General features: G+C 42.0%; 1 protein-coding gene across 9 annotated transcripts in view; it reads right to left on the bottom strand.

The window, feature by feature from the left end:
- The window catches only part of LOC101787169 (nephrocystin-1-like), a 48,851-nt gene that overhangs the window by 17,759 nt on the left and 4,524 nt on the right, over nt 1-26,568 (bottom strand). For 7 of the 9 annotated variants that reach the window (XR_010040829.1, XR_010040830.1, XR_010040831.1 and 4 more), the window contains exons 2-13: nt 25,797-25,870; nt 25,337-25,397; nt 24,309-24,433; nt 21,421-21,700; nt 19,582-19,683; nt 15,874-15,977; nt 15,433-15,475; nt 14,471-14,558; nt 13,007-13,101; nt 11,155-11,283; nt 2,010-2,084; nt 256-366 (exon numbers count right to left, since the gene is read on the bottom strand). Coding sequence is in view for 6 of the 9 variants with exons in the window: in XM_063230086.1 (XP_063086156.1) it covers nt 256-366; nt 2,010-2,084; nt 11,155-11,283; nt 13,007-13,101; nt 14,471-14,558; nt 15,433-15,475; nt 15,874-15,977; nt 19,582-19,683; nt 21,421-21,700; nt 24,309-24,433; nt 25,337-25,397; nt 25,797-25,870 (1,287 nt within the window). In the remaining 3 variants the exon portion in view is untranslated. Of the gene's footprint in view, nt 1-255; nt 367-2,009; nt 2,085-11,154; nt 11,284-12,899; nt 13,102-14,470; nt 14,559-15,432; nt 15,476-15,873; nt 15,978-19,581; nt 19,684-21,420; nt 21,701-24,308; nt 24,434-25,336; nt 25,398-25,796; nt 25,871-26,568 lie in introns of those variants that run through there. The other 2 variants (XM_063230087.1, XM_063230092.1) reach the window with 2 other exon arrangements.

The raw sequence follows: 26,568 nt of genomic DNA, 5'->3' as shown, positions 1-26,568 counted from the left end.
TCCTGCCTCAGCTTCCTGAGTGCTGGGGTTAGTCATATGCCACCATGCCTGGCTTTTAATGTCAATTTAAATACTATTTTAAATACCATTGTAGCATTATCTAAAAAATGAGAATCACCATCAATCTCATTCCACAAGGGATTAAAATTCTATTACACAGAAGCCTTCCTGTATTTTACCTGTAAATACAGACATACTTCTGACACTTCCCTTTTAATGGAGACATTAGAAAACCTTATGTTTCAGTTGACGTACGTTGCGAATATAGGAAATTCCAAGTTCAAACAGGATTCCGAGGTCGGGAGATGAAGAATTGGACCTGATGAAACAGTCCCCACTGAGCAAGCAGGGCAAGATGCCAGTGACCTGCATGACAGAGAAACCAAAGTCACCGGTAAGAAGAAGTGGGGAGGAGTTTAGCTCCTTGGACCATCTGTGAACGGTTTATGCCCCTGCAGTATGATAAAGGTCTTTTAAGGAAAATAAAAAGCAGATGCACTGGGCTTATCATCTATAACAAAGGTTTGAAATAAAAACCTTATTTCAAGGGATTACTGTCACCTGCTTTTGCACTGTGAGACAAGCGCTGTCCGCAGGCTCAAGTGCACAGTCTGTGTGAGCTGCTTACCTAAGGTGTGTGCCTAGCCACTGCTCCGCTGCTTAGATGGATCTAACCCGAGAGACCAATACATGCTCGCTCAGCTCGCCTGCCGCCCGTCCTGCGAATGTTCTTTCCCTCTTGCTCATCTCTCCTCTCTCCTAATAACCAAATCCCCCTTCTCGCCTCAGTAGTCCTACCCGTCCTTTACGTCTGCTTTCTCTTCCACGATACCTTCCCTGGGGATCAGGCTAGAATTAGCCTCACCTCCTCGGGCTCCCAAAGCACTCAGAACCCCATCAGCCAGAGTGAAGATTTATTTCCACAGTGCCCACACCCAGGGAGCCTCCAAGGCTGCAGCAAGACATCTCACCCAGGGCCTGGCACACAGCTGGGCACCATGGATGGAGGGAGCTGCTATCACTCACGAGTTTCTTCTCCATTATCCTGCAAGTTCCCACATGTCCAGGGTGGATGCCTGGCACTTGGCAGATGCTTAACTGGATTCGGCAACGGGTTGTATACTTACACGTCCTCCCAATGGCTCATCTTTATAACCCAGGAAAGTGTTAGCACCTCACACCTCACCCTTACACTTCACACACGCAGATACCACTGCACACTCGTGCAGGGCTGTGCCACAGGCTGGCGGTTTCTCCCTGGGAGCAGGGAGCTCTCGAGGTCGCCCTGCACCTGCACTAGTTTGGGGGATGAGTGGGGACATGCACACGCAGTGAAGTGACCTCTCTCAGACCTCCCCCTAACTCTCCCAGATCTCACTCTAACTCTTTTGATGCAATAAGAGGAAGCTCAATGAAGGGTTTTCAGGGTGCAGTAACATAAACAAGTTAATTGTAGGGAAATAAAATACTAGAGTAACGAAACCACAGTGGTGGAAACCAAGTATGCTACATGCAATTAATGCTGGATAAAGAACATAAAGACACCCTCGATTCACTGGTGTCCACGTAACCCTGAGTCAGTGGTTTGAAGCCCTCACTGGACAGTGACAGTCCCCAGGGTGTAGGGACAGTCCTCGGGCGTCACCTTTGATGTTATCTGGGAAAACACAACCTCAGGAGCACAGGGGAAGCGTTCATTTTTGAAAAAACACCCTGCTTTCTAAATGTTATCTTTTTGTTTTCATGTTTCATCAAATGGGTAGTTTCTAAAATTGACATCCATTGAACAAGATGATTCATAGGAAACATAACATGGGTGCGTCAGGAATATGAGTGACTTTTTTAAAATCTAGGAACACACTAAGGAATTTAAAGATTTAAATCTGGGCCCTTGCATCCTGTGCCGAGTCCGTCACAGTTACAGCCTCACCTTAGATCTTAACTGCAGCAACTTAATAGGTTAAAAAAAAAATTCATTTTTTTCTTCTCTTCACTCAGAGATTACCTACCTGGGGAGAAAATGCCCATGTTTTGGGCTTTTTAGGTTGCCACGTGGCTCGGACAGTATGAATGTTGCTCAGGACCTGAAATGAGAGTTTCCCATTTGAAATTGCACTGTAGAAAGTTCTCTGATACATAACTGCTTCTGAGTGCCAGAGTGCTGACGGCGGGAAAGCAGAACTTTCAATGTTTATTTCATGTAATTCCACGATGTGTTTCTTTTTACATCAAGGTCCAGCATGCATATAACTTCTGAAATAGTGAAAAAAAGCCTTCCAATATTTATTAATAAAACCATGAAGAAACTAATAAAATGAATTCAGACTTGGACCTTTGTGCCTGTGGTAAGTTGTTGTAAGTGAAATACTTCAGAGCTGAGAGTGAAACTGCAGATTGAAATGGTTTCAGAGATGGGACGCGCATTTTACATGTTGTCCTCAGCTGGGATATACACCATGTTTCGATTCAAGATTTGAGGCCTGAGAATTACATCCTGCAATTTAATCTCTTATGAAATGGCACCCACAAAAGGTCCACCCTGAAGTTTACATAAAGCAATGAAGTACAAAAGAGAACTTTTGAAACTTTATGTAAAAGTTTATGCCAAATTCTGTAACGTTATGGCCAATTAAATTTGAATTGACTTTGTCTTTTAGAGAACTTTTAGTTTAAGAGAAGTAAGCAGAAAGTACTTACTTTTTATTAAAAAAAAACAAGTATAAATTGCAAACTGGTAGATTCAAACAAAGTCAGGCGGTGTAGCTGCAGGAATCTTCTATTAGACTCTGCATGTTCTGGTGCATTTGAAATAGTTCACAATTTAAAAAATACTAAGAGTTCCAATAAACTAAGAGTTCCAATAAAAATTAGACTGGGATATAAAACAGATACGAAAAGAATTAAACAGAAGTTCAAAAGAAGTAACATTCCAAGATAAGAAAGATTTTAAGTGTGAGACTTGGGTTTGTCTTTTTCTTTTTACTGGCACAGATAATTAGTTGATGAGTTTTTAAAATGAGCCTTTCAGGGTTTCAATTAAATTTTAAAAGGGTAACACAGATGATGGTGGTTAGCTATGAAATGTGTCAAACACACCAAAGCAGATGAAAGCAGCGTGCACTGGGCGCTCAGGCGCTCACCACCCAGTCCTGCAGCAGCTCTGCACCGCTGCTGTTTCATCCCACACATATCCTCTCCCCACCCAGCAACTCACCTTATATTCTCACCTTCTGCAAATTTACAGACATTACTAAACTTGTCTGACCTTTGCCACGCATACTATTAAACTTGAGTCTTTGTTTACGTTCTTGTTTGATGTAAAATCTAACAAAAAAAATCATGACCTTGTGTTTATGTGTATCATGGGTAGAGAGAGGAAGCTGGGGTGGCCAGGGGTTACAGGACCTAAAACTGACACAGTGGGTGGGTTAACAGAGGCACGGGGAAGGGAGTGTCTTCATCGCTGGCAGGGCTCATGGTCCAGAGAACCACTGTCCCCTTAGTGGGGACAGAGGCCACGTGCAGAACCTGGGCCTCTCTTCACCTGAAGTGATGTGAGGCATCTGCCAGCTTCCCCTGCCAGCGTGGTGTCAAGGTCTAGTTACAAGAGAACTTTTTTTTTGGTATCGGGGATCAAATTCACAACCGTGTGCTTGCCAGGCAAGTGCTTATGCCGCTGAGCTAAATCCCCACCCCCAAGAACTTTAAAAAAATTTTTTTTGGAGATGTCCTCACTATGTAGTACAAAATGGCCTTGAATTCTCTGTGCCACCTAGGCTGGCTTCTGCATCAGCCTTCTGAGTGCTGGCATTATAAGTGTGAACCACCATGTCTGGCTTTAAAAGAAATTTTAAGATTCAGAAAATCTCAACACTTCAAATATCCAGGATCTAATAAAACATCATTTATCTTACTAAGAAAACCAGGAACATCCCAGATTGAATTAGAAAAGACACTCAATAGACCAACACTAAGACAAACACAGATGGAAGAATTGTCTAAGATTTTAAAGGAGCCAAATAAAAATATGTTAATAACTTGAGAAGTGCTTGAAGAAAATTTAAAACATTTCCTTAAAAAGAAGAAAATCTCAACATTAAAAATGGAAGAAAAAAAGAAGAATGAAATGGAAATTCTAGAACTGAAAAATACAATCAAGAGAAACAAACAACCCCCCAACTCATTACATAGACTCAGTAGCAGAACAGAGGATAAAAGGAATTAGCCAATAAACTTACAGATCAGAAAGCAGGAATCATACAATCTGAAGAGCAGAGATAAAGTTGGTGAAAGAAAGATAAAGAAAAGAAAATCTCAGAAACTTGTGGGATTATAACAAAAGATCTACCATTTGGGTCACTGGAATCCCAGAGGGGAGGAGAGTCTGCAGTTAAACAGCATCTGACAAGATAAAGCCTGAGTAGTCTCCAAATTAGCCAGAAGACATAATCTCACAGATTTAAAAAGCTATTCTAAAGACAAAAAAAAAAAAAAAAAAAGCTATTCTAATGAGGATAAAGCCAAGCAATTCACGCCCAGTACACCATCAACTTCTGAAAAGCAAACAGAAAGAGAACATGTGGGAAGCATCGAGAAACAACAGCCATGTTCCCCTTAAGGGAGAAACAATTTGAATGATTGGATTTCTCATCAGAGCCAGAGGCTGACAGGAAGTAGCACAATATTTTTCACATACTCTCAAAAGAGAAGCACTGTCGATCTAGAATTGTAAGAATGAGCCTTTAGGAGAAATAAAATATTTTCAAACCGGGTGTGGTGGTGCATGCCTGTAATCCCAGCATTAAGGAGGCTGAGGCAGGAGGACCGCTGCTAGTTTAAGGCCAACCTGGGCTACAAAGTGAGTTCAAGGCGGGCCAGAACTACATAGTGAAACTCTATTTAAAAAAAAAAGATATTCGCAGGTAAAGTTTAAGAGATCTGTCACCAGCAGACCGACCCTAAAAGAATGGTTGAAAGACATTCTCTAAACAGAAAGAGCATGACTGTAAAAAAAAAGAGGAATTTTAGAACATCAGAAAGGAAGAGAGACCAAGGAAAAGCGTGAGAGAAAGGATTAAACCAGATCTGGGAGAAAGCTTCTGGAATCTGCTTGGTCAGTGGCGACCCCTACTGGCGCATTTCTGGTTTTTGTGCAGACTAGAAATGAGGATCATGATGACTTACTCCAGATCCAGAAGAAAGAAAGAGGAAAGCAAGGTGAAACCAAGCCCACGGCAGCTCCTCCAGACTTGTGCCCCTGCATGCTTCCAGCAATCGAGCAGACCCGGCAGTCTGAAGCCTGGTGTTTCACGGGCGTCCAGCTCCCTCCACCTTCACATCAGTCACACAGGTTCGGTGGCTTCTCACCGCTTCCATCTGCCATCTCCACCTAGACGCACGCCCCACGCACCAGACACTCCCTATTGCAAGTGCTGTCTACCTTGCCCTCACCCCAGCGTGGGTACTGGATGAGGAAGGTGACACAGCAAGGCCAAGTCACCGGGCCAAAGCCCGCACTCTGCGAAGGGGAGCCAGGGTTCAGCTCAGGCAAACCGAGTCCAGGTGTGGGTTTGGTTCTCTTGAAGAGAACGCTTTGCTGTCCTCTGACTGCCATGCCGGTCACCCCTGGCCCTCCGGTGGTTATTTCTGTTCCCTCTGGCTCCTTCACATTAAGACTGGGTCGCCCCTGGCTCCCAGCTCAAGCGCTGTCCGTGGGGGGGGGGGGGGCAGCTCTGATTGTGGACTTGCTGGTTATTTCCTAATGTAAATATCGGGCCCCAAGCTTCGCTCTAAGAATGCTTTAGTTAACTCTCTCTCCCAAGTTATACATTGCATGTTCACTTTTTGTACAGCACAAAATATATTCTAATCTTCCTTTTAAACCATTAGTTATTTAGAAATTTATTAATTTCCAAATATTCGCAGGTTTTCTCATTTATCTTTGTTATTGATGTCTAATTTAACTCCATGTGCTCCAAGACCATGTATTGTATGGGTTTAAACTCTTTCAAATTGGTTGAGGCTCATTTTCTGATCACCCATCTATCTTTGGGAATATTCCACATGTACTTCATATTTTTGGTAGTGGGGATCAAACTCATGACCTTGCACTTGCCTAGCAGGTGCTTGTGCTGTAAGCCAAACCCCTGACCCTCCACATATACTTAAAAGAAAGCATATTTTACTATTTCGAGGTGAAGTATTATACAAATACCAATTCAGTCTCATTAGCTGAAATGCTATTTGATTCTTTGACAGCCTTACTAATTTTCCGTCTGCTACTTCTACATCAGTGAGAGAGAAGTATTAAAGTTCCAACTCTAATTGTGGCTTTGCCTATTTCTCTTTTCAGTTCTACACAATTTCATTTCAAGTACCTTGAACTCTGATGTGGGCCGTGTGCATGGTCAGGGTTGTTAGTCTTCTTGGTGAATTATCTCTCACTGTGAGCTAACGACTACTTGGATGTTTGTGTCTTTTGAGTGGTGTATCTTTTTTCTTCCTTCTACTTTTAACCTATCTACATTCTTAAATTTATGGTGGCTTCTCGTACAGAGCATATAGCTGGGTCTCCCTTAGTTTTAATGTGGATTTTCCTGATAACTTATTACTTGTTCAGTGCCTTTTCTATTCTTATTGATTTGCCATACTTCTTTTTTAAAATCCAACTATTTTGCTCATTTAAAAAATCGAGTTGAGAGAGACCAAGATGGCGAGGCAGTAAGCAGCAGAGAAAACAGCCTCTCTGAGAGTCACTTTTCAGACAGTGGCATACAGCACTGAGGAAGACGAGGAGAGGAGTGGGGCCACGGGACCCAGGAAGCATCAGAAATGTGAACTGAAGCCCACAGAGAAGCCAAAGAGGGACTCACTGCCTGACAGGAGTGGTTCAAGCTAGCAGGCCCAGGGTGATGGGGACTCCAGAGGCCTCTGCAGAGGCAGTAGGGGAGGTCAGCAGCAGATGTGGAGGGCTGCACTGGCTGGCAGTGAGTTCAGAGGCTGGCTCCATCTAACAGCTCCCACCTGGGGTCACTCCTGTGGAAACTGTGTGGATGGCAGAAAGCCCAATGAGCCTGGTCTCTGGGCAGGCCTGCTGAGATCATCCACTATCCCACCAAAAGGCTACTGCTGGCTTTCTGGGAGAGATCTGTACCAATCACTCTATCTCCACAGCTTGTCACCTGGTGAAACCAGAGAGAAACCTGGAAATGGGATTATTTTTAAAATTTTTTTCCTCTTTCCCCATCACTGTTTGATCTTGTTTTTATATGAGTGTGAACTGGTCCCTGGCCTCTTTATGGATGTGGTTCTGTTCTTTCTTCCTTTTATCTCTTCTATCTCTTTTCCTTCAGTCTTCTGCACCAGTTTCCCAAAGTTGATGTGATCCTCCTTTGTCCACTAACCTCACTTCTAATCGCTTCCTCTTCTTCCACTTCTCTATTTTCTCTTTAATCCATTTTGAATTCTAACCCGAGGGCAAAACTGACACAGTAAGGACTTTTATACTGCATATAATTTTCTGGTTTGTTTTAGATCTTATTATGTAACTACAAATCTAGTTCACTATGGTTAAAAGTGTTGCAAACTGAGGGTTAGCTCAGTTTGTCATTTTCTAGGATGTGTTGGATGCTACTGGTACCACTATAGCCAAAATTGACATAATGTTCTAAACAGCTGTTGGTATTACATGACTGAGATTCACTAAGGGTTGCATAAAATAAGGGTTGCTATAGCACAGTGTCAAAGAACCAGGGACTGGGCTAAACAACTTCTCATCTCCAACAAACTGAAGAGGTCAGATCTTCCAATGGACTCAAACCCAAAACACAACTATTCCTGGAACGTACCTCAGAGAAGTAGTCATCACCTAGGGACCCTAAAAACAGAGTTAAAGAAAATGCAACCCCAGACATTAAGTTCACCAAAGGCAAATCCAGGAGCGATGAGGCGGGACAATCCAAAAGCCTCCCACCTGGCCTCCCTGAAGTGGTAGCAACAAAGCAATTAAGAGAGCCTCTGGAAAAAATGAAATCAGAAATAATTTCTCAGATAAAGTCCATGATTAGTGAAGCTAAAGCAGAAACAAACAAACAAACAAAACAAAGATGAGCTTAAGAAAATTATGGAACCTCAGCATACAAAAGAAATAGGATCCATAAAGCAGATTCAAGCAGACATCCAGGAGAATACATGTTCCATTGAAAGTATTCAATCCAGCAGCTGCTAGATGAGACAAAGAAGAGTAACTTAAGATAGACTGAAATCAATGAAAAAGTAGGAGATATCACAAATGACATTTTAAAAATGTTCACAGACATTAGGGCAGAAAATTTTCCTGGTAGAGAAAAAGAATTTGATATACAGATAAGCAAGGCAAATAGAACTCCAATTAGTTATGATCAAAAAATTCTACAGCCAGGCATACCATAGTCAAGATTCCAGAAATTCAACACAATAGAATCTTAAGAGCTGTTAGAGAAAAGAAACAAATCACCAAAAAGGAAAGCCCATCAGAATCACAGCTGACTTCTCAGCACAAACTCTGAAGTCAAGGAGAGCTTGGAGTGAAATATTCTGAGTTCTAAAGGAAAACAACTTTCAACCCAAACTGATGTACCCTACAAAAACTATCTTTCAAAATTGATGGAGAAATAAGATACTTTCATGACAAAGAACACCTGAGGAAATTTATAATCTCTGAAATCAGCACTCCAAAATGTTCTGAAGGACATTCTAGAAAGAGATAAAAAGGACTACAGTTCCATGAACTCCAACAGATGGAATCCACCAGGCAAGGCAAACAATTAGAGAGAGGGGGAAAAAAAGGAGGGGACCCAACAACAGGAAAATAACACGACAAGGATAAATCAATACATATTGTTATAACCATCCAGACTAATGATCTCAATTTACCAATCAAAAGACAGTTGGCAGAATGGCTCAAGAAGCAAGATCCAACAGTACGTTGCTTACAAGAAACACATTTAATTAAAGAAGAAATTCATAAACTGAAAATCAAAAGATGGAAAACAATATTCCATGCAACAGGAACCCAGAAAAAAGTAGGAGTGGCTATTTTATTTGTAGACAAAGTGAATTGCAAGCCAAGACCGATGAAGAAAGATAAAGAAGGTCACTACATCCTAGTAAAGGGAATAATCCAAGAGGAAGAGATAACCATCATAAATATATATGCAACAAATACCAGCACACCCAACTATATAAAACAAATGGGCAATAAAAATTCAAGAAGCCCTGATACAATTGTCTTAGGAGATCTCAATACCCCACTGTCACAAAAAAGACAGATCAACTAGACAAAAAAATTAATAATAAAATATTAGAACTGACTTAGTAGGTTATCTACAGTGTGTTCCACCCCACAACATCAGAATACACTTTCTTTTCAGTTGCACATGGACATTCTTCAAAACAGACACATACTGGCCTCTAGAAAATGTTTAAATAAATGAAAAAGACTTGAAATTATCCCACGCGTACTATCAGGCTACAGTGCAATGAACTTAGAAATCCATGGCAAAAGAAACCAGAAGAACTTCATAAACACATGGAAATTAAATAATACCCTGCTGAAAATCAATGGGTCACAGAAGAAATTAGACAATTTTTACAGTTGATCTTCGGGTCTGACTTTTTTTTTTGCCAGCACCATGCTGTTTTTATCATAGAAGCTTTATAGTATAATTCCAAGTCAGGGATTGTGATGCCCCCTGCCTTGCCTTTGTTGCCCGGGATTGCCTTTGCTATTCTAGGTCTCTTCTGATTCCAGACATATTTTAGGAATGTTTTCTCTAATTCTGTGAGATATGCTATTGGAATTTTGACTGGGTTTGCATTGAATCCATATAACAGTTTTGGAAGTATGGCCATTTTCACAATGTTGATTTTTTTGGCTTTATAAAATGTGCCAGGAAACATTTCTTCTTTATCTACTCTTTGGGAGAGTATGCATAAGATTGGTATTGTGCCTTCCTTAAATGTTTGGAGCAATTCACTACCAAAAGTATCTGCGCCTTGAGTTTTGTTTTTTTTTTTTTTGTGGGAAAATTTTTTAAATTACAATTTTAATTTCTTTAACAGAGGTTACTTAACTTTTCTAATTTATTATGCCAATTTTATTAAGTTTAATGAAATTATCTATTTTATCAATGTAAAATATATTGGCTCAAAATTTCTAATATCCCTTTACTGTTCCCTTAGGGTCTGTGGAAGCTGTGACAGTGTTCTTCTTCCTATGGCAGATATTGATAACTTGCTTCCTTTCTTTTTTTTTTTTTAATCTTTTTTGTCTTTTTCTTTTTTTTATGAGTACCAGGGATTGAACTCATGACCACACACTTGCAAGGCAAGCGCTTATGCCACTGAGCTAAGTCCCCAGCCCCTTTGCTTCCTTTCTTTTAAAAGTTTTTTGATCACTCTTACGGGGCATCTTTCAATTTTATTAATCTCTTCAAAGAATCAACTTTTTAAAAAATGTTCTTTTATTTGCTTTTTATTTCATCAATGACTCCTCTTATCTTTATTATTTCCTCCTTTCTCCAGCTTTAACTCACTATTCTATTTCCAGCTTCTTAAATGTTAGCTTACAGGACTGATTTTAAATCTTTCTTCTTTGTAGTATATGCAATTAGAGCTACGTTTCCACCGAAGCTCCCTTTAAGGTGAACCTCATGAAAGGTAAATTAATTTAGGAAAAGCCGGTCAGACTTGTTTGGTACTGTGTAAAAAGTAGTCTCGCAGGAATCAGGGAGAAGTTGAGTTAAAAAGGACACAAAGAAACAGCAGATGACAACACTCTGTTGATGAGGGTGTTGGACATAAACACAGGACCGCACTGTGTAAGGTCTGCGCTGTTGGAAACACTAGAAGACATGCACCAGGCCTTTTGAAGGTGAGAAACAATCTAAGGCTGAGACGGTTCGACGGGACTGAAGTGCCAGTGTCACATACCTCGCACCTGGAAGACCCGGGCGAGACGGCCAGCAGCAGGGCTGCTGTGGCTACACCGCATGTGTGCAGCAACAGGTGATGAGAGAGGCAGAGAGGAGGAGAGCGCACCCCTGCTACGTGCTGTGTGTTTGCTGTGTGGCTTTACCAACCCCGAAGGGCTCCCCTCCACCCTGGCGCCCTCACCTTGCTGCCATCGAAGGCACAGAGGCGCACGTGTCTGCTGAGGACTTGGAGGCTGGCTCCAGGGTGCGGGATCATCTTACAGCTCCACAGCGTGAGCACCAGCGAGACGCGGCTGGGTCTTGGCCTGATCTGAGAGGGGAGTTAGTCGGAAAGTGTATTTTTGTTACATGAAGTCCAGATCCACTGTCCAGAGCAGCTTTTGTAAGAGTGGCTTAAGAAAATATACACAGAATTTAAAAAGACAATAAGGAAAAATTGTACACAAACATATACCAATGTGAGAAAAGTCTTAATAGTCTGGTCATTTCAAGTCAAAACTAGTCATTCTGGGTAAAATTTTCAAAGCTGGATTTGGACTATCTGAATTTTTCCTAATGAGTTAAAAGCCGAGACAGGAAAAACAGGCAGTAGTAGCAGTGCAAGTGTCCGAGCTGACCACGGAGACACGGTTTCCCATCTTGGACACATGAGGGTCTGAGTGTGGATTACCATGGCACGACGACCAAGAACTCTGGCATCAATATTACCCAGCTAAGTGCTCCTTCTTTTTTAAAATTCCAAGCAACTATCTACCTTGTTCTTTGACATCTTACTTGCATCTGTTGACAGAGAAAATATACTATTTGATGAGATTATTCAGATCTATTTCACAGACAAGAGGTCAGATGAAGAATAAACAAACTGGCATTCTGGCTTTGGATTTTTAAAGAACTGCCTCAAATAGTTAACCGTCCATTTTGCTTTGTGACCACGAGCTGTTTCACTTAAATAAATTTGTCATTGAAATCGCAAGACAGTATCTAAAAGTTGTCAACTGTTTTAAGAAATGTGAGCTAAATATTTAGTTTTCTGGGCATAGATTTGTAACATTTAATGTACATTAAATAGACCAAATATAACATCTTTGTTGACTTAGAAAACAAGAAACTCAATGCTAAGAAGTTTCCAGGTCACACTAAGATTGGGAGGGAAAGGGGTGCTGAGGTCCTGCACCCCGACCCTCACTCCTGCAAACCTGACCACTAAGTTCCTCTCCCCTTAGACTGCAGGGGAGGGGGGTAGACGAGGGAGAAGATAAACAGAAGGGCGGGGATGTGTCTGACGGGGTTTATATCCGCTCTAAGCTGATATAAAGTAGAAGGAAATATCAGGCATTTTCTGCCTCAAACACAGAGACAGCAAGAGCCCTTTGCTCTTAGCCCTGCCCGATGCAGCTCTGCTGCTTCCTCCTCCACATGTACTTAACACAGTACTTCGACGGTACCACTGATGATGACACTCGCTGTGTCCATCAGCTTTCCAGTGCTGTAACAAATATCCGAGGCCATAGCTTTAAGAAAGGGCAAAGGTCTGTTTCAGCGCCTGGCTTCTGTCCTGGTCAGTTGGCCTCACTGTTCCTCAGTCCTGGGTTCAGGCAGTGCATCAAGGCGGCCAGGAAGCAGAAGGGAGCAGGGAAGGGGCGCAGCCCTGCGACCCGCGGCCCTGATCATGGACTTGCAGTCCATGGGGGATGGGGTGACAGACACCCACGCCTACCAGATGGCTAAACCTTTCTGTATAAAATTATTCTCTGTGCAACTCCACATGGGAAGGATGGCCAGCCCCACTTGTACAGATGAAGAAACAGGTAAAGAACAATTAGGATCGAAACCTGGCATTTTCCCTTTATAACAACGGGAGAAACAGAGCAATTAGAGAAGGGAAACAAGATATAGTCAAGGTACCAGGTCTAGGTTTTACCTTACCTATGAAACATCACATTTAAAGAATTCCAACGTGGAAACAATTCTTTGGTTCCTGTAGTGCATCCATTCACATGTTAGCTGTATTTACTGATGGTAACTACACTTACAGTGCCCGACTTGGCGTCCCACACTAGGTCTCTGAAGGCCAGTTGTGATGCCGTGAGCTCTGGCTGTAAGAAGGAACTTGCTCGAAATCGATTCCCTGTAAAGATAATTCATTCCTTGATTTTCTCACAAAAAGAGGAATAGAATTCAAAACCCAACATCCATATTACTGTACTGTGCTACGAATGTAGGAACACAAACTTCCAAAATGGCAAACTGCTTACTAGGAACTCTTTTTCCTTCCTTCTTTTCTTTTCTGTCTCTCTCTCCCCACCCCTTGCTTGCTTTATGGTCTTTTTGACAGGGTCTTACTATGCAGTTCAGGCTGGCCTTGAATCCACTTTGTAGCCTAGGCTGGTCTTACATTTTCAAGGATCCTCCTGCCTCAGCCTTTCAAATGCTAGGATTACATGCATGCACTACCCCACCCAGTTGTAATTTGCTTTCTGAGACAGAAGTTTGACCCATACTTATTAACACAATATAACATTTAAAGAAATAAACAGGTAAAAGATTATCTTAAGGAAGCTTAAAGAAAGATCTTAAAGAATTTTAGGCCAATAACATGCCTCATAGTGAAGATAATTCATTCAAATATTTTTGTAAAATGCAGAAATCCCTAAGCATTTTGCAGACTTTAGAAAAAAAAAATAACCTGTGGTTCCATGGAACACAAAAGCATTTTTACTCTTTGGCTCCAGTTTAATTATGAAGAATACTTCTATTTTCAGCAGAATACATTTATTGAGAGAAAGAAAGCTTCTGTCCAAGTGAGAGACAGAAGGGGTCCCAACTGGGTTGCCCTAGTTATGAAGAATACTTCTTATAAAATCACTTAGTCATCCAACAAATAGAGTCCCTGTTCTGTGCCGAGCGCTATGCTAGGAGCTGGAGAGGGAACAGTGAATGAGGCAGATGTGTTCCCTGCCCTCACTGCTTACAGCAGAGTGAAGGAATGGGTGTCCAGGTGCAAGGCAGTAGAGGGACCCACACGATGACATTATGAAGGCCCCTTCCCCCTTGTAAGGTGGGGTCTGCCCCGAGACCGGTGGGATGGGAGGGGCACTTGAGGGGTGTCGGCAACCCCAGTGCAGCCCTTCCGTGGGTAACTTAGCAGTCAGGTAGACAGGAGACGCCCTGCCCTGCAGGACTCCACTCTGAAATGAGCCAGCTACGGGGAAATCCGGCTGAATAAGGAATCAGAAACCCCAAATGGAGAAGGAATCTGGAGAAGCCCTCTGAAAGAGGAGCAGTAAAGGGAGGCTTAGGCAGCACGGCCAGCGCTGGGGGCGGTGGTGTGAGGTGCGCTGGGAGGACCGAGCGGGGAAACAGGTGCAGGCTACAGACACTACGATCAGGGGTTTTTGTCTGCTGTGGGGGGAAGATGAGGAAAAGATGAGAGTCAGCGAGCAGTGAGAGTCAGCATCGTCCTCAACATTACACGCCTAACTGCTTAACCCGGTCACCTTCCTCCAGCAGCTGGGCCAGCGTGGAGGGCCGGAAGCCCGCAGGAATGGCCCCCATGGTGGCGAGCACGTCCACGGTATTTAGCTGCTGAAGAGAGGGGAACAGAATGAATCTGCTTGCTTTCCTTCACGCTGCTTCACTTCTGTAGTGCAAACACATAGACTTTAAGGGGAAAATACTGCCATGGGGCCCCCAATTCCTGAAAGCAGTAACCAGCCCCGAATCCCGCCCTTCCCAAGGGCCTGAGCCTCACACCGAGCTCGGAAGGCAGAGTTCTAGACCAGTGCTTCTATGCATCCTTTATCAAAACGGACCCTCTGCTCTGCTCCCCCATGCATGGCCACTCACTAGCCTGAACACTGAGACTGATTCCCACTGAGGAATTAAGGGTGCTCTGTGTATGTGAATACACACGCACACACACATACACACACATGAGCACATGCTTAAGTAAAACATGGAATGAAATGTCAGGAAGAATATCCACTAAACATAGTGATAATAGTGATGATCTGAGGGAAATTTTTCATTTTGTTCTATATTTTTTTAAATGATAGGATTACAGGTAATTTGTCAGATTTTTCCAAACAGTAAATGAAATTTAGTCTTCAACAAAATGATAGAAAATTCTAGTAGGATCAGTGAGAATAGTTCTGAGCCATCAAATGATACCATGAATCAGAGGATCGAATCTTTCTTGTACAAAAAGAGCTAATGAGAAATATTACGTGGGGCGTGGGTTTACTGACCAGGAATGTGTTTTTTCTTTACATTCTTCCTATGCCTTGAGTGCTGTCTGTGACCTCTGCTCTCTTTCCAAGCTTCCATCCCATTTGAGTCTGAACTCAATCAGAGCTACTTTGTAATGATACAGAAACAAGACACCAACCACACTTTATCTATTAAACAGATTGTTAAACGTGAAATAGCAGCCGTCATCACTAAGGCAGGAGTTACTAACCTCTGAGATGGCTTTGCGAACCGCACTCCAGTGGGAATCGGTTCTGGGGAGACAAAAGAGCAAGTGACAGGTTTCGCTCTGGGTTCACCTGGGGAACCACAGTCATCACAGAGCAGAACCTCACTGTCAGTGAGGCCTCAAAGCCAAACAGTCCCTAGATGAAACCGAGCTAGGGCTAAAGGCGCTACATAGTAGCTACAAGATTAAAGCAGTGATGAGCTGTAAGCAAACAATCATAGGGAAAGCCCCCAAGAGTAAGTTGTGTCCTCTTCCAGAGAGTTTTGAAGAGATGCAACTCAGTATAGGTAGGAGGCTCTGGGTTCAACTCCAGATCCGAAAAAAAAATTAATTAATCAAAAAAGAATAAAAGAAAGTCTGGAGTCTTGTATAAAAGTAAAGTAGAAAGTTCCCAAGCCATTCGAGGTCTCTGCCCATCCGTACCGTGGCTTAGCTTCAGCTCCGTCTGCAGTTTCATCCTCCACGTCCACAGCCTCCTCGCTGTCCTGGTCACTTGGTTCCTGCTCTTCTTTTTCTTTATTGCAGAGCTGGGGAAGCAGTGAAATAGGAAGTGCTCTTCAACAGGTGTAGCAATCAATCAATAAAAATCCTAGCTCTTTCCGAAAGACTCAAGCATAGCAGGGAAATTAGAATACAATAGAAAAAATATGATAGGAAAGAAGTTTTCAGCATATAGTTGATGACTTCACTATGTGATAAAATGGCAAAGCCTGAGGCAGGCAGCAAGTTCTAACCAAAATAAACCCAGATGGGATTTATGCCAAGGAAAAAAGTTACGGTCAAGATAAAAGAAATATAAAAGTATTATAAGAAGGTCATCTCGAGATGAGGAAACCCTTAACAGTGATGATAACAAAGGCAAAATTGTAAGTGAAACACTGACAGATCCAGACAATGAAACACACACAGAGCTGAGAGTCAACAAAGACAATTTCTAAGGACCAATACTTCTATTATTAAAATATTACAGAAGCTCTTATAAATCAATGAGTAAAAGATTTCTAAAAATCCCCTGAAAAAATGTCCAAAAGACCAGAAAAGGCAATTCACAGAGAAGGAATAAAAATGGTCACAAAACACGAAAGGTCGCTCAACCTCCTTAAGAGTATAATGAATGCACTTAAAAACAATGAGACTGCTTTTGCCAATCACGCAGGCCAAAAATTAAAAAAAGATTAATTACAGTTAACACTGGCATTTATATGGGGAAACACTCAGAGGCTGGAGGTGGGAGAAGAAATTGGCAAAATAAATCAAGACAATAAAGATGTAAGTCCTGTGAGGCTGTGACAAACATCCGGAATTTATGGAAGAGGTATAATTAAGCAACTTGGCACAGACACACGAGCAGACTGATCAAAATGGGCGGGTGGTGGGCTGAGACCTGGTCGTCCCCACCCCTTCCTCGCTGGCAGAACCCGGACTTTTGCAGGCTGCTAGGTGTTGCCATGGAACCAGATGCTGCTCAGTGAAGTATAACTTGAAGTTTTTGTGTGGCTTCCGGAAAACTAACACTATGCCGTTAGATTTCTTCCCTCTCTGTCTTTCACTGCATAGACGCATTACAAGATCCAGCAGCGGATCTGCTTAACAGGAAGAGCTGCTTCACGTGTAGCTACAGAGTAAAATATTATACAGGGCTTTAACCAGTGCTGGATTGTCTATCTTCACATTCCTTCCTCTCTTGAAAGAAATGGGCTTCTCCTCAAGGGTGGCCACTTCCTGGGGAGAATCCTCTGCACTCAGGGGCAGCTGATTGTAGCTTCTTTGTAATACAATAGTGATTACAGGTTGAACACAATCTAAACGCCTACCTAAATGAGACCAGAATCCTTGCTGCCTCTCAAAACATGATCCAGACGCCACCTGTGCAATTCAGCAGCCCTTGACTGCATGTGGCTACCGAGCTTTACATTTTAGTTCAGCTTGAGATGCACTGTAAAAGCAAACCCCACACTGGCCTATGAACTCCGTGTAAGAAGTAAAATAGCTCCATACTTTCAAATACTGATTGCATGTTGAAATTGTACATTCGATACACTGGATAGAATAAAATACATTATTTAAGACAACTCCATTGTTTCATTTTTAAAAATGTAGGTAATAAGAAATAGACATCTGATCTCTCTCTGTTCCTGGCAGACACAAAGCCTTGGAATTTCCTGAATGATACCTTGTGTTTTCTTATCCATAGGGGTCCCAGTGGTTATGCTAATGAGGCAACTTTAGATGGCCTGCAGACAACTACAGGGATTGGCTGGTTGCCAGAGGAACCAACCATGGGATTAGACATGGAAATGCTCAGCCCCATGCGCCAGCCTCTGGGGAAGAGAGAGGAACTGGTGCCTGGTAATCACCCATGGTCAGTGATTCAACTAGTACAATTAACCGAAATCAACTAAACCAAGTGGAAACACCCTGCGATCCTCTGGGCTAGAGAACACATCAAGATACCAGGAGGGTGACATACCCAGAGATGGCGTGCAGGCCAGCCCACCCCAATACCATGCCCTGTGTATCTTTCCTATTTAACTATATCTGAGTTAGGTCCTGTAAAATAACCTGGTAAATGCAAATACAATCTTTCCTCAAGAGATCAGTTCCAAGACCTTTCAGGAAGACCAAAACCCAAGGATGCACAAGTCTCCTATATAAAATGGTACAGTATTTGCCCATAACCTGGACCCATTTTTCTGTGTACTTTGAATCATTTCTAATTACTCATAATACCTAACACAATGGAAACGCTATGCAAATGATTGTTGTACTGTATGGTTTAGGGAATAATGACAAGAAAAAGTTTGTATATGTTCAATATAGATGCAATTTGTTTCTTCAAATACTTTTGACGTGATGTTGGTTGAATGCACAGATCAGAAATCCTTGGAGACAGAAGACAAATTGTAAAGTGTTTCCCTGAGTTCCATGAATCAGCATGGTGAATTTCATACCCCTGAAGAAGGGTGAAGGGGATCCCTGAATTTACAGACCACCAGTCCTAAAAACTGATGGCTTCTGGAATTTCTATGCTTGTCATCGAACCTGGTGCAGTCTTGCAGAACGGTGTGTCAGGTCTCCAGCAATGAGGAAATGAAATATATCTTTGGTGTCAGAGAAGTCTCACATATGGTATCAGAGGTGGTGTCAAGAAAAAAGACCCCTCAATGTGATTACTGGAAGATTTAAAATTCCAAATGCGGTATGCATTTGAATTCTCTTGGCAACACCAACTCAGACAGATGTCTACCCTACTTGGCAGAGAAAATGATCATACTCTATCAGGAAACAAAATAGGCTACAAACATGTGTGCACTGTATGTTCACACGAGGAAGGAGATGATGATACACAGTGGCCCCTTGATTATGACCTCGCATATGAACATCTTGGGTTACGACTGGATTTTAGGTTGAACTTATGACCAAAGTCTTGAGTTGTGGCCCAAATGCCGGCTGCTTATGCAGCTGTAAACAAAGACGCACGACGCCAGCATAGTGTAGGAGGGCACAGGTAAGCATCAGTTTGTGCCCAGATGTGGGTGTCTGCAGGCATGATTTTGCTGAGTGCTTTATATAATTGCTCCGATTGCTGCTATCAAAATGGCCCCCCAAAAGCTACAAAAGCAGCTCAGGAAGGAATGAAAGGTAAAGAAAGAAACACAATCAAAAGGAAGAAGGAAACCGTGGAGAAATACAAAGGTGGTGTTCATGTGACCGATCTTGCTAGTATGTACAGCATGTGGAAATCCACCACATCTCAACAATCTTAGAAAAGATTTGTATAGGGAAGCTAGTGTTGCTCAAATTGGTAAGTCATGATCAACAGCATTAGACGGGCTAGAAGGCCTTTTAGAGGACCTGGCAGTTAATGCAAAGTTAACATGAAATGCCTTGCTATGAACAGTATTAACCTGCAAAGCTTCACTGTGAAATTTGTGCCAGGGCTCACAGGCATAAAAGCATTTCACAGGAACCCAGACCCATTACACACGCGGGTTTTCCTCACTCTATCTCTAAAATTAAAGCAATTTCTGTATCTCAACCCATTCACCAATCAATTGATCAAAAAATATAACAATGTTTTATTAAAAATGAAAATAGTTGAAGGGGAGAAAAGCATAAACAAGGACTCACCTCTAGGTAGGTTCTGGGAATAAGCCCTTCATTTCCTTCAGCATTCTTTGCTATCCACCAACCGTCAGGCTTTTTTTCAATTATAAGGAGAATTTCCCCTTTCTTAAAGCAAAATGCAATACAAATTTTAAAGGAAAACTCAAAAGACATGAGACTTACTTCATTACTAATGCTTTAAAATGCATGGCAGAAGAAAGGTACAGTATTTTTCCCATCCATTGCTTATCCCAATTTTTATCACCACCCTACCCTAAACCTACATGATGATAATATAGCTATAAATAAATCATTCCACTTGGTTGCTTAACATTCATTTGAATCCTATGTGCAAAGGGAAGCAATTTTCATAATCATTGTCAGCAATGATTCCAGCAATTGGATCACTGTATAAAATATCTTTGAGTTTCTGAATCTCTTTGTAGAGTATCTTTTAGAAGCAGTATACATATCCTTGAAGAAAATCAACTGTGTTAAAACTTAAACCTTATTTTGAAGCAAAAATAGTATTTTCTCAATATGTTTGTCTGCCTAATTCATGTTTTGAATAATACTTGTCCATGAATAAAAATATAATCCAACTTGGAAAAACAAAGAATTTCTATTATAGAGGACATTTAAAAGCAAAGACTTTTACAGAATATACATTATTTTTTTTTTGGTACCAAGGATTGAACTCATGACCTTGCACTTGCGAGGCAGACGCTTATGCTGCTGAGCTAAATCCTCAGCCCTACGAATATACAGTATTGCCTAATGTTGATAGTATTTTCTGGGAGAATCTGAAAATAAACTCTATGAATTAAAATGTATTAGTTGTACAATATCCTTGCATATTTTATTAGTAATCAGTTATGAAACTTGCAGGTAAATAAACACAAGGCCCACAGTCTGTACATTCATTGATATTTCCTTGACTTATTTTGCTAACAGAAAACAGTTTCAATCCCCCATCACCCTTTTGAGCTTTGTTTTTCTGGAGACAGGATCTTGCCATGTATCCCAGCTGGGCTTGAACTTGCATTCCTCCGGCCTCACCTTCTAGAGTGCTGAGTTTACAGGAGGGCACCACCACACCTGGATCCCAATCTCTTTTATTTATTTTTTAAATTTTTTTTTGTCTTTTTGAGACAGGGTCTTGCAATGCAGTTGCAATGAGTCAGTCCTTGAACTCACTTAGTACCGTAGGCTAGTCTTGAACTTGCAGTGATCCTCCTGCCTCAGCCTCTGAGTGCTAGGATTACAGATGTACACCACCAAGTCCAGCTCCAATCTCTTTTATAAACACAATGGGATTTTCCATCCCAGTTGCTATTTATTTGTACACAGGCCAAGCAAGCCCCTTTCCTATCTGAACCAACAAGGAGACGTGCCACCTGACCAGTGTCCCCTGCTGCCTCTAGCTAAGCACACCGTCTCTACCTGTGATGATCAAAAACAATCAGAAAATTCTGCCCCCAATGAGAATTACTGACATGAAAGCTCTTTTTGAAATGCCTTAGAAGAGGTAACTTTAATGACAGAATATCATATTACTACCACTTACAAATGATTATTTATTTGAACAGTGTTAAAAAAATATATAAGGACTATGTAACACAGGTGTACAAAACTGGCTCTGGGGTGCATTCCTGTAACAGCAGCACTTGGGAAGCTGAGGCAGGAAGACTGTCATGAGTCTAAGGCAGCCTGGGATATTCAGTAAGTTCAAGGCCAGCTTAAACCATGAAGTGAGACCCTGTATCAATCCCCCTCCTCCAATACAGGCACCCAGGCAGAGTTTTCTTAGTGTACTAAGTGTGCAAAGCTACCTTTAGATAGTTTCAGGTTTCTTCTACTCACTTTAAATGTAAGATCCCCAGCTTGCTGGGCAGTAAAGTCACCAAGGGCAATGTATTCTTCATTTGCTGCTTGTTTGAGAGATTCCTCTCCCTGCTGCTCTTCCTCCTCTTCTGACTCTTCTTCCTCCCCATCACTTTCTTCACTGTCTTCTTCTCCTTTATCATCATCATCACCATCACCACCATCATCACCATCATCATCACCATCCTCCTCCTCGTCCTCGTCCTGTTCATCTTCAGTAGAATCAGCATCTTCCTCCCTTTCGGTATGGGCACCAGTCCTACAGAAAGCATTTCTATGACTCGGCCATTTGAAATAACATACAAGAGCAGAGCAAATATGAGTAGAATTTCCATGTGTAGAAAAACTGCTCCATATTTAGAGCTGGTAAATAAAAGAAACAAGGGGAAATTACAACCAACGATTTCCACCATCCGGCTGAGCAGGTGCGCTCTGAAGCGCTGGGGGCTTCAGATTTATCTGAACAAGGCATGCAAGAGGGCAGAACATGGGCTTGCACTCACGAACGCTACGCAAATCCTGGAATCATCCACTGGGCCACTGTTCCTGGAGCGACTTTACAGAACTTAGCGCATGGCTGGTTTACATTCCGGTTCTATCTCCTCTTCCCTGGATGACCTTACTAGGTTTCTGATAAGCTCTCCCTTTTTCACTGATAAGGCCAAGATAATAAGATTGTATTCCTGTCCTGGTCACAAGAATTAGAAGAGTCACAACCTGCTAAGTGTCGAGAACTTGCCCTTAGCGAGCTTTCGGTCCAAGTGGGTTATGGTGATAATGACATTGCATGCCAGGTTCCACGTGAGACACGAGGGATGCCAAGGTGGACACTGTGCTAAAGGAGCTTATGTCGAGAAGGTGTAGGACACAGACAGTTTCAATTCAGCTCCACAGGTACTACGGTAGGCACCACAGGATGCTAAGGAATCGAACAGGACAGACACCCAACCAGACTGTGCTTGGGATCAGAAAAGGCTTAGAATTAGGGCTTCAGGATGAGCTGGAATTTAGCTAGGCAATAAAGAGTAAAAAGAAGGCAGAGGGAGAGGAAAAAGGAAGTTCAAGACCAGGGAACATTAAGTAGCTCACAAATGGCAGGGCAAGGCTCAGGCAAAGAGCCCAGAAGAGGTGGGCAGAACGCGTCCCTGTGCGGTTTAACTTAAAACAAATGGAGCTAATGATACTTAAACTAATGCAAAAGAACATCTAACTAGCAAGACAGCCTATGATTTTCTAGAGCAGCGGTAGCAAACCTATGGCATGCAGGCCTCGCAGGCTGTTTACCATCACTGAGAGCTCTAAAAGGTTCACCATCACTATTCTAGAATATCTTGGCTTAAAATAGGTATAGGACTCTCATAGGATACTGCCCTACACACAAACAGAAACTGAATAAAAATAATCTTTGTACCTCAAGAACAAAACTCCATAAGCTATAGCACACTGATTTTCAAGGCACCCCTTTAAGAGATACCCTGCATGTATTTCACATGGGACAATTACTCCAGAATGCTGCCAAGGGTAACAGGAATTTGGCATGGTTTTTCACTTCCATGAATGTTGATGTGGTGGATTTTAATCATCAGTTCCTTAGTGTTAAACCAACCACTGGTTCTGGAATAAATTCTACCTGGTCAGGATGTGTCCTCCTTGTGATCTGCCTCTAGATTCGGTCTGCTAGTACCACAATGAGCATGCCTTTGCACATGATTTTCTTACAGTGCTTTCTGTCAGGATTTGCTATCAGTGTTATCTGGCAGCTCGTACAATGCTTTGCATTCTTCTTCTAGTCTCCAGGGAGATTTTATAACAGTGGTATTAATTCTTTGTTAAGTATTTGCAGTAATTCACTAGGGGAAGCGAATCAGCTCCCTTCTCCCTGCTGCACCTTGCTCCGATGTCTCAGGGGCCTCAGCTCCTCAGTGCAGTGAGGCTGCTCGTTTCCTCTTGCGGCCCACCTTCCTGCAGCAGAGCCCATCGACATCCCAGGGAGAGAGCCTGGGTGAACACAGGCCCCGCCCTGTCTCTCCCCAGATCAGGTTATCAGCCCTGCTCGGTTGACCACGATGCCTGCAGACAGCTGCTCCGATACTCTGCCCAGAGTTCAGGGCTGTTTGTGGTGGGAAGAAGCCCAGTATCAGCGTCCTGTAACTCTCACCCGGGATTCTGGAATTCTTGCGTCTACATATGTTAGTGTTTTTTCCAGGGTGCAGTGTAAAAAGCTGGAACCACAATCAGAGTCTGAGTAGTCTGAATTGATTGTTTTTTGGCTCCCTAGAAATTGGGTTTGTTTACACATAAAAGTCTTATTGCAAATTACAAGATTTGTTATTAATAATCCCTCTAGTAGAAAAATAATGGATGTTTATGCTTGAATTTTTGAAGAACACCTACCCAAGGACTATGTAAACAATCCAGGTTATTTTACCTCATACACATTGATAGTGACATTAAAGGCATTGTTCTTTTCAGATCTGCTGTTTCATTAACTAGATTATAAATAACATGAAGTTAGAGACTATAGTTTATGCCTCTTTATAACTCTCATAGGCTCCAAACACATTCTATTATACATAATAAATAAATGTGGACTGGTTATACAGTTAGTTATTGTTTTTTGTTTCTACAGTTATATGTCTTTATCCTGAATCCAATATAAAAACTGGTGGTGCTATGCACGGTACTCTAGGAGGCTGAGGCAGGAGGATCACAAGTTTGAGCCAAGATTGGACAAGTTAGTGAGATTCTGTTTCAAAATAAAAAATAAAATTTTTTAAAAGTCTGGGGATGCAACTCAGTGCAAAAGCCTTAGATTCAGTACTGAACATATTTTTTTTTTAAATCTAAAAAAAGGAGAGGAGGCGTACCTGGTCATATTTTCTTTACTTATGGCCATGGCGAGTTCCTGTAGCTGCTGGGTGAGCTTCTCCAGGAGGCTCTGCTCCTCCGCCTTCCTCTGATCATAGTTCCCCACAGGGGCTGCTTCGTCGGCCTGAGAGAGAGCATGGCCGAGAAAACTGATTTCGCTTTCCTAATCATATTTATTTTAAGAGAATAAAACCAAAGACTCCATCAAATGCTGCAAAGCAAAATAAATGCCCTGTGAAATGAGTCTGTCCTGCAGAAATGAGCTAAGGAGGAACTGTGGCTCTGTCAGCGAGGGACAAGCTGTGACCACAGACTGGCTCTACAGCCAACACGACAGGGGCCGTTCCTAAATTCCGCCACTTTAGTGACAGGAGGACCTGATTTCTTCTTCTATCAGAGCCTGTTTTCTCCTCTGTGAACCACGCATAGTTAAGTTCTCAAATCTAGGGCTCCTGTCTCCTAAGCTGGAAACTCTGGTGTCCCTGGAGAAATGCAGAGATGGCATCCAGATCCGGGGAGCAGGACTCAGATGCAGGTAGGAAGGACTTCAGACTCCGCCTTAAGTCTCCGTGGGTCTGCAGCCCTGGACACCGAACTGAAGCTGAGGCTCAAACATGAAGGATCCTGAAGGGATGGCGAGGGTGGACTCAGCCTCCTGCCTTTGCAGAGCCAGTGACGTCAGGGCCACTGCCACGTGACACGGGGCTTTGTCATCACTTACCTCAGGACCAGACAGTGTACTCTCTCCTCGCGATGGGATTAAAATATAAAAACAGTTCTAATCAGCAGCCCCTGTACCTTATAGTTTTTAAAAATCAGGTGACTCATCAGAGCTGGGATGGTCTGCGGTATCCGAGCTGTGGCATTTCTGCCCCACACAGGTACTTAGTGACCTCTCGGGCACAGCTGTTGTCAGACTCCTTCCCTATCGCAAACCCAGGGCTTTGGCAACTGCATTTCCTTCCCAGTGAGGGACAATATTTGATAACACATTTTTTTTTGTAATGTCACTAATTATAATACTTACCTTCTTTAATTTTTGAAGAGTGGTTTTATTTTCATCAATTGCCTGTTTTAACTGAATACATCTAAATTTTTAAAAAGAAAGAGAACACATTGGTTTACTGTTGTCAGAACAGGAAAGCTATTTTATAAAATTATTTGCCGACTCTAGGCAGCAAAGAAATTAGCTATTCCATGAACTGATGTTTAAAATTTCACATGGAAATGCTTTTCTAGCCATTAGCTTTGATGATCTACAAAGTGTATTTAAAAATACATTTTGGAAAATTTCATTCACTGTTAGGTCAATATTAGTTCCACTTGTGTTTTTGGAAATTGTATAAATAAAAAGGAAGAAAAGGGATGGAAGTAAAGAGAAGAAAGAAAGAAAAAGAAATAAAGCTTAAAACGATTTCAGTGTCTTAAACACTACTTGAAATGTAAGCACAGTTCCTAGGAAGTTCATAGAAGTTAGCACACTTTACCTTTGGTAAACATCTTGCCTTTTACTGGGCTCTAGAGTTGCTTTCAACTGGCTTTCAGAAAGTAAAGTATCAACCTATGGCAAATGGAGACAGTTTAAAACGTCACTTTAGGAGATAAACTAAATCTCTTTTTACCTCCAATATATAACAAGCAGTTTGAAACATACAATAATAAAGTTGAAAGAATTTTACAGCAAATACTTATTCACTTATAACTAGATTCTACCTTAAACATTTTATTATGCCTATTTGATCTATCCATCTATCAATCCGTCTTGTTTTATATGCATTTCAAAGTAAACTTTAGTCATCAGTACAACTCTCCCTAAATAACAAACTTAGGGTCAGGAATTACTTCAGTGGTGTTAAGAGCCTGCTTGGCAAGTGCGAGATTGTTTCAATCCCCAGTACCTAAAAAAAAAGAATGACCTTGGGGGTGTCATTAACTAGAGTTTAATATTTGCTATAAATGGACACACCAGATACACAAACCTAAAGTGTACCTTTGTCACAGTTTGACAAACATATACACTTATAGAACCCAAATCCCTATCAAGATACAGGAAATTACTGAAAGGATTTTGCCCCAGATGGGACACTGGAGGTGGAATCAAGGGGCTCTATCTTGAGGTCACCGTTCCCGCCCCGAGGCAATTTACCTGTGGCAAAAAAATGAATTCCAATGGGCTACCAGTGCATCAATAATGCCCCTTAGGCACCACCCCAAACCTAAGCTACATGTATGCCCCCATACCACGGTCTGGTGGAGAGA

The sequence above is a fragment of the Cavia porcellus genome, unplaced genomic scaffold (assembly GCF_034190915.1).
Source record: "Cavia porcellus strain 051 isolate PalLab524CR breed Dunkin Hartley unplaced genomic scaffold, mCavPor4.1 scaffold_18, whole genome shotgun sequence".
NCBI lineage: Eukaryota > Metazoa > Chordata > Mammalia > Rodentia > Caviidae > Cavia > Cavia porcellus.
The sequence above is the reverse complement of the archived record's forward strand: the minus strand, read 5'-3'. Positions and strand labels throughout refer to the sequence as shown.